The sequence below is a fragment of the Rhincodon typus genome, chromosome 40 (genome assembly GCF_021869965.1).
Source record: "Rhincodon typus isolate 14 chromosome 40, sRhiTyp1.1, whole genome shotgun sequence".
Taxonomy (NCBI): domain Eukaryota; kingdom Metazoa; phylum Chordata; class Chondrichthyes; order Orectolobiformes; family Rhincodontidae; genus Rhincodon; species Rhincodon typus.
In genome coordinates this window covers 12,287,175-12,295,347 of record NC_063371.1, presented here as the reverse complement: position 1 = coordinate 12,295,347, position 8,173 = coordinate 12,287,175, and the positions used below count along the sequence as shown (strand labels likewise).

At 50.5% G+C, this 8,173-nt stretch overlaps 1 protein-coding gene across 2 annotated transcripts in view; it reads left to right on the top strand.

The window, feature by feature from the left end:
* The first annotated feature begins 493 nt into the window (after positions 1-493).
* LOC109931837 (phospholipid phosphatase 4-like) overlaps positions 494-8,173 on the top strand; it is a 17,461-nt gene continuing 9,781 nt past the window's right edge. Inside the window, exons 1-5 of one of the 2 annotated variants that reach the window (XM_020531103.2) lie at positions 494-567; positions 4,130-4,241; positions 5,628-5,736; positions 6,358-6,448; positions 6,973-7,036. In XM_020531103.2, coding sequence (XP_020386692.1) covers positions 4,171-4,241; positions 5,628-5,736; positions 6,358-6,448; positions 6,973-7,036 — 335 coding nt within the window. In that variant the 5' untranslated portion in view covers positions 494-567; positions 4,130-4,170. Of the gene's footprint in view, positions 568-617; positions 2,897-4,129; positions 4,242-5,627; positions 5,737-6,357; positions 6,449-6,972; positions 7,037-8,173 lie in introns of those variants that run through there. The other variant, XM_020531104.2, reaches the window with a different exon arrangement.

Here is an 8,173-nt window from a genome sequence, read left to right as displayed (position 1 = left end):
GAGCTGGGCTGGCTGGCAAGGCCAGTATTTACCCCCCATCTAGCATTGCCCAGAGAGAATATCGAGTCATCAGATCTGAAAGGATGGACTAGCAGACTCGGAGAAGAGGGGCTGAGTAGCCTGCTGCTGCTCCTCAAGGGCGTGTGGGCGTCCAATGGAGGAGCAGAGGTTGGCGCTGCAGTGACTCTCCAAGACGGCGGGCGGCGTTGTGGTGGGAGCACCAGTTGGCTTGGGAGCGGTGGAGTTACAGTGGTTTTACCGCGCGAAGACCTAAGAACATTGGCGGGGGGGTGGCGCTGCAGTTTTGCTTCCAAGCCATCGGCGGCGCTGTAATAGGAGGACCGTTCGGGTTGAGAGGCTGGTGGCGTTGAAGTAGCGCTCCCAGGCGGCCGGGACGCTGCGGCGGGCGGACCAGTTGATTTGAGGGGTTGCGGTAGCGATGCAGTGGCGCTCCCATGCTGCCGGCGGCGCTGCCTTGGGAGGAGTGGGGAGATGGAGCGGTGCGCTCTTGTTGCCACGTCACAGTTGGAGGGAGGGCGCGCGGGGGTTGTCCGGGTGACCGAGCCGGTGAGTGCAGGTGGAGGGTGGCGGGGGAACCGGTAGGATGGGGGGGAGTTGCTGCTCCAGGCAGCAGGAGCCTAACCACTCCCTGTATTAATTAATACCCATGAAAAACCGAGACTAAAACCCTTTGGGTTGTCAAAGGAAGCGGGGAATTGAACGGTCCCCATCACCTGCTCCTCACACCTGGGTTTGAGAATGTGGCTGGGGGCGGGTGTGGGATAGGCAAGGGGAGGCATAACTCGTTATTCCCTCCCTATGTACTCAATTTACCCACATTGGGCACACCATCGTATTTTCTACTTGTTTCTACCCGCGTCTTTTTTGTTTAATCTCTTCTCGCTGCTTCCCACAGCAGGGTGGGCTATCACAGACGCGATGGGACGAATGGCCCCCTGCCTGAAGTCTGGTTGCAGTCTGCAGGGCTGTGAAGGGTGACCAATTCTGTCTTGCGACATGCCACCTCTACCCTCTGTGACCTTCACAGCACTCAGGGGAACATCCCCATCAGGAGGAGACCACTCGGCCCCTCCATCCTGCTCTGCCACTCAGTGAGATCATGGCTGGATGATTACCCCACATTTCCGCTTCCCCCACCCCATCATTCACCGATAATCTGCCTCCCTTTAAAAAAAAAATGCACAGGGGGACTTGTGGCGGCTGCTCTGTTTCAGAGGCTGGCTGGGTACCTAGAGCTCCTGACAGGGAGATTTCCACCTTTTGTTTTCAATTGCCCCCCAGAATGAAGTGAATGCTGGACCTGAGACGGGAGCGTAGCCAGTCAAAAAGCGGTCTTGTTTGCAGTCAATCCTGCCTTCAACTTTCATGATATTTTGGAAGCAGCCTCGGTGCCAGCTGATGTTGCAACTTTGACAGGAGAGGCAGCGATTACTGAAAAGGTGTAGCTGTACAATGAGGGTGGAGGGGCTTGGGATGGGTTGCCGAAGGGGGGCTGGCACCAGAGGGCTTTTTTCACTGGCAGGAGGATTGGCATCTGGAGCAGCCAAAAGAATGAATGGGATCATGAGCGATGTTGTCATGCGTTGGAATGCAATAACTCAAAAAGACAATAGAAACAGGTTCAACATCAGATTTCCAAAGGGCTATGTGAAGGATGATTGGGCATGGGAAGAACACCAGCAGGAAGGAATTGGGCAAGATTCTGGAAGAGTGCGCAGCTCTTTTCTCAACGTTCAGACACGGAACAAGAGTCAGCCCCTTAAGCCTGCTCCACCATTCAATAAGATCACACCTGATCAGATTTTGGCATCATCTCTACATTCCTGCACATCCTCAATAATCTTTCACTCCCTTGGCAATCAAAACAGTGCCTTAAAAATATTTAAAGATTCTGCATCCACTGCCTTTTGAGGAAGGGAATTGCAAAACACCCCTTAGCCCTCGCAGAGGGGGGAAAAAAAAACTTCTGCCTGCAATGGGTGACCCTGTATATTTAAACTATGACCCCGAATTCTCGATTCTCCCACAAGGGGAATCCTCCTCTCCACATCCACCTAGTCAAGTCCCCTCAAGATGTTGTATGCTTCATTGCAGTCAAGTCTGACTGTTCAGAACTCCAGGGGATATAGGCCTAGCCTGTCTAATCTTTCCGCAAGAGGCAATCTCTTATTCCAGGTATGAGTCTGGAAAACCTCTGACTTGCCTCCACAACATTAACATGGGTGTGTAAATACGGTGACCTGCACTGGACGCAGGACTCCAGATGTAGTCTCACCTGTGCCCTGTGCAACTGAAGCCTGACCTGCCGACTGTTGCATAAAACATAATATTCTATCAGCTTTCCTGATTACTTGTACCTGCACACGAGCCTACTTTGATATGGAACTGCAAGGATAGAGTGTGCATTTGTATTGACTGCTGAGTCTGTGTTTGAATTGTTGTGGAGGGGCAATTCCAGGTTCTTGACGCACCAGCACCTGAGATACGTGCGCGGTTCATTGCGTGCTGATGTTCCTATTCTCCAGTCATCGCAATGCTCCTCATTCTGTGAAATAAACTGCTGCAAGATTCTTCTGCACAGGGCTTAAAAGGCCAGCTTGTTTGGATATGTTCGGATGTTATGCTTCAGTCATACAGGACCTTGGTGAGACTACAGTTTCAGTCCTGTTATTTAAGGATTGATGAAAATATATTGGATGTGGTTCAGAGGTCGTTCACCCCATGAATACCAGGAACGAATGGGTTGTCTTACGGTGAAAGGATGGACAAGCTGGGCTTGTTTCCACTGAAGGTCAGAAGAGTGAAGGGCGACCTGTTGCTGTAATCCTGAATGGTCTTCACGAGATAAATGTGGAAAAGATGTTTCTCCTTTTGGGTGAGTGCAGAATGAGTGGGTGCTCTTTAAAAATTTGGGATTGCCCCTTTTGCACAGTCAAGGAGAATTTTGCTCTCCCAGCGGGCTATGTGTGTTTGGAACTCTGCCTCAGAAGGTGGTGGGGACAGTTTGATTGATATCATTTAAGATAGAAGAGGGATAGGTTCTTGTGAGGCAGGTGAATGAAGCAGATTTGGAGGGTATACAGGAATGTGAAGTTTGGATCACAAACAGATCAGCAATGGTCTCATTGAATGGTGGAGGGGCTGAATGGTTTACATTCATTTGTCATTCATATCCATCTAGCGCAGTGGGGCATAAGAGTTTTCCCTAGGATGGAGGATTTCAAGATTAGGAGGCACATTTTTAAGGTGAGGGGAGAGAGATCGAAAAAACATGTGAGGGGCGAGTTTTTTTACACAATGTGTGGTTCGCGTGTGGAATAAACTTCCTGAGGAAGTGTTGGATATGGGTGCAATGACAACATTATAAAGACATTTGGATAGGTACATGAATAGGAAAGGTTTGGAGGCTAATGGGCTGGGAGCAGGCAGGTGGGACTAGTTTAGTTTGGGATTATGGTCAGCATGGACTGGTTGGACCGAAGGGTCTGTTTCCATGCTGTATGGCTGTATGAGCTTCACAGGATTTCTCAGCTGTTCAGAGAGAAATGTCCAGAAACAATACAAAGTTGGGTGTGAATCCAGAATCTGGAGTGGGAGGCTTTTGATAAAGCTGATACTGACAGGGTGTTTCCCTGTGTTGGGGGGAATTGAGAGCAAGGGGAGATGGTAACAAATTAGGAGTCTCCCTTCAGAATGGAGCAGTGGAGCAATTTCTTCTCTGGATGGTCGTTAATGATTGGAATTCTCTGCTGATGTGTTTCACCCGCTTCCTTACCAGTACCTGTTCGTGAATGACACTGCAAAATCAGCTTGTATCCGTCTGTATCCTCCTGTAACCTAAATCCTTCCTCCTCACTTTGTGTCACACGTGTACTTACTGTATAGTTCCCCCAGCTACCATTTTCTTGTCTTTCGTTCATATATAATCAACAAACAACAGGGGACCCAGCACTGATCCTTGCGGAATGCCAGTGGCGTCCAGTCAAAACAGCCTTTTGCCACCACCCTCTGTCTGCTACCGCTCAGCTGGTTTTGGATTCACCTTGCCAAGTTGCCCTGGATCCCGTGTGCTTTTGCCTTACAGGATTACTCTTGTCTTTCCAAGCAGGTCAGCACTGAAACATCAGGCAGCAGGAAGCTCGGGTCACCATGCGGAAGAATGTCGTGGTAAACTTAGTCTGTGAGGTGGCACTAAGATTACTCCTGTTTGCAATATTCCTGTAAGTGTCTCAGCTTTCTGTCAGTACTCTGTCTGTGGTAGAGTTACCTCCCTCACTGTTATCTCCCACCTGATCCATCACTCCCAACAAGTTTCCTGCCGTTGCTGCACCCCCATTTTGAAAACAAAATTTAAGCGAAAACCGTGGCTGGGACTAATCTTGACAGTGTGTTGAGAAGCTGCCGCAGAAGATACAGGAGCAGAGTTGGGCCATTTGGCCCATCAAGTCTGCTTCACCATTCCATCATGGCTGATTTGTTTCCCAACCTCGTTGTCCTGCCTTCTCCCCGTAACCCTTGATCCCCTTACCAATCAGGAACCTATCTCTGTCTTAAGTACACTCAATGACTTGGCCTCCACAGCCCTCCGCAGCATGAGTTCCTCAGAGTCACCACCCTCTGGCAGAAGAAATTCCCCCTCTCCTCAGTTCGAAAGGGTTGTCCCTTCGCTCTGAGGCTGTGCGCTCGTGTCCTGATCTCTCCCACTGGTGGAAACATCTCCGCATCCACTCTATCCAGGCCTCTCAGTATTCTCTGAGTTTCAAAGAGATCCCCGCCCCCTCATCCCTCTAAACTTCATCGAGAACAGACCCAGAGTTCTCACCCGCTCCTGACGTGACAGGTCCTTTCTTCCCGGGATTGTTCTTGTAAGCCTCCTGTGGACTCACTCCAAGCCCGACATCGCCTTCCTCAGATACAGGACCCGAAAGTGCTTATGAGCCAGGTTGGAGGTTTATGAACTGAGGAAATTGCTGTGGTCTGAGGGTGTGGGATGTTGACAGGAGACACAGCTGGAGCACCACAGGAGGGTGTTCCCAAACCGATGGAATATGCTGGGGGAGCGGGAGTGGAGGCAGGATTACCAGGGTCTTGTGGCTGTGAGGACCCTGCTTGAATGAGCCTGTGACCACGGTGGGGAGTCTGAGGGGACAAGAATCCCAGCTGTGCTGAGTTTGGAAGCTGCTGGGGCTAGGACTGGGTGGGTGAAGGTGGGGGGGGTTTTCATTCACGGGATGTGGGTGTCAGTGGCTAGCGTTTATTGACCATCTCTGTTCCCTCCTCCTCCGAGGGCAGGCCAGAGTCAACCACATTGCTGTGGGTCTGGAGTCACATGCTGGCCAGACCAGGTAAGGATGGCACTTTCCTTCCCTAAAGGCTGTCTGTGAACCAGATGGGTTTTCCCAACAGTTGCCAGTGGTCATTGAGCCAGGTTTCATTGGATTCAAGTTGGGATTGTCCCCAAACCCATATCTCCAGGACATTGACCACAACCTGACCACCTCCACTTGGAGATCCCAAGGTCCTGATGGGCTAGAGGATGAGTTGCGCTCTGGGAAGAGTGACTGAGTGAAGGTTTCTCGTGTCTCTGTGCTGTTTGCATTCTGCAGGATTACCGAGACGATGACTCCATTCCACCGGATTATCCACCCGGAGGAAATGTGGCTGTACAAGAATCCCCGGAGTGAGCGGGATACTGTTCCCACCTGGCACATGTTTGTAAGTGGAAAAAATACTGTGGTGCCCTTCAGCAAGTCAGGGACTGTTGTGTCTCGATGCTGAGCGATTTCCTCGGTTCAAACCGCGCGGGGGAAAGGGCAAAATTGTGGTCGTGAACTCTGCTCCATTGTCATTTCTTTGGCTGTAGATGTCCAGCTCTTTCAGGCCCTTCCTGAATGCACTTCACCCTGTGCTGTTCCAACCCTCTTCCTCAGGCTGTCAACTCTGCTGGGGTCTGGATCTGGGATGTGAAACACGTCCATGGGAATGCAAAGTGTTGTGACTGTGTATTTTGTTTGGAAAATCATTCCAGTCAAAGCCCCTGGATAGAGGAGGCACTGGGACCTGGATGGATTATTCTGTCTGGCCTAAAAGCCTCTGAAGGTTCTTGTCATGTCTGCCGCACCCTGGCTAACAAACGCTGACTCAGCATTATTTGCTGAGGAGCTGTCTCTTCATACTCTTGGTCATTCTCGCTGCTTGGATTCCTGTCCCGGCTGAGTCAGAGAAGTCTCAGACAAGAAGTGGAGCCTATTTCCCCAGAGCAGAAAATAACATTGACTGTCCTCTATTTATCTCTCTCTCTCTCTCCCCTGCCCCGGCCCTCTCTGTCTCCACCAGGCCATTTCCTTCCTGACTCCATTGATGGTGATTCTCCTGATGAAGGTGCTGAATCAATCAGAAAACGGAGATGTGAAGGAAGGCTGTTTGGGTGAGTGATGTCCATCCGTTCAGTCTCAATGTGAAGCCAGTGCCCAATGGAAGAATGTTCTGTCTGGAACCAAGAGGGAGAGCCTTTCTAATGCCTCCGGAACATTGCAGAAGGGCTGTCCACCCTCCCGTGTGATATGTTATCGTTAAACTGTGATCACCTTTGTTGTGTGGATGAATGCATGGCAAGATCCCACGCAAGTGGCCGTGCTGAGGAGTTTGTCTGATTTTTAATAGGTGCTGGTTGAGGGGTGGGCGTCTGGTGCTGGGATAAACTGAGTGGGGGCTGACCTGAAAGAGCTCCCTGCAGAGACAGGAGAAGTATTCTACACCCAAACCACTGATCCCTCGGGAGTCAAATCGATACTTAGGCCTGCAGTCACCATTGTTCGCAAGTTGAGATCCAGTTTCCCGTTCGGAGATTGAATGTTCCTCTGTATCTGTGATGTACTCACTGAGCAGTGACTCTGTGTAATCCACCCCTCTCTTCTGATGGTCACCTCATTGTTGTCTTTCCCCTTGCAGCTGCTTCTCTGGGCCTGGTTCTGAATGGAGTGATCACAAACACCTTGAAACTTGTGATTGGAAGGTAAGTCAGGACACGCATGGCCCAAAAACAATTTTGCTGGAGCAGTAGTGCAGCATGTTATGTCGCACACTGCATGGCCTGAGCATCCTGAAGATTTAATTTACCGTTTGGGGATTTCAAAACTCTGTGTGCAGCATCTTGGCTCACCGCCAGAGTAAGCTCTGAAACCGTTCCCCTGTAATGTGGTGTTCCAGCATCTTGGCTCAAGCAAGTCACCAGCAAGTGGGCTTCTGAGTTGTCCAGCGTTATCTGAGGAAAGGCACAGTTACTTTCTTGTGCCTGAGCTTGATTCTGGTCATTAAGCTTTACTGACAGGCAATGGAACTGATGCCACCCTCATCTCGCTTCCCCCCGTGATATGTGACACTCCTTTCCGAAAACCATCCCAAACCCTTGCACACAAAGGCCTCGGGAAAAGTTGAAGTTCTGCTCGGCCCTTGCTCACCTTTGGTTTTCTGACTCGCTGTGTTTTTGTTTCAGAAGGACCATTCTTTGAGCCTCTCTGGGAAAAGAGCAATTTCTTGAGGTGTGATCCTTTATGTATACCCTTGGCCCTTCCAAAAGCCACTTGGTTGGGTGTAGGTGTCTCCTCAGACACTGTCCATCCACTCTGTGTTGTCACAGTCCTCACACCCATGTCTATATTTTTCAGTGATGCTGTGTCGCAGGTCTATTGATGCGCTTTCAGAACTGAAGTTCCTGAAACTAGAGACAAACTGTGTTCTGACTGAGAATGACTGACTACAGTTCTGTGACAGAGTGTCATTAGTTGCCTGGTTGTGACAGTTGTCCTTTGAGACAATCCCAGCACCTTACCCTGCTCAGCGACCAGTTCGTGGTATTTCTCCCAACCTTTACAGACCAGGAGAGTTCCACCAGAACGCTTCGATCCCTCGCTCCCGTTGTGTCTGTGCAGGGCTGTGGAGTGTTTAACAGACTGAGAGGTACAGCGCTGCGTTTGTTCAGTGTTTGCATTTACTCGAGTGTTTGGAGTCTGGAATGTAGTGCCTGAGGGTGTGTGGGGGGAGGCGGGCTCCCTCGAGTGGGTAGGGTCTGGAATGTACTGTCTGTGAGTGTGTGGGGGGAGGCGGGTTCACTCGAGTGGTTAGGGTCTGGAATGTACTGTCTGAGGGTGTG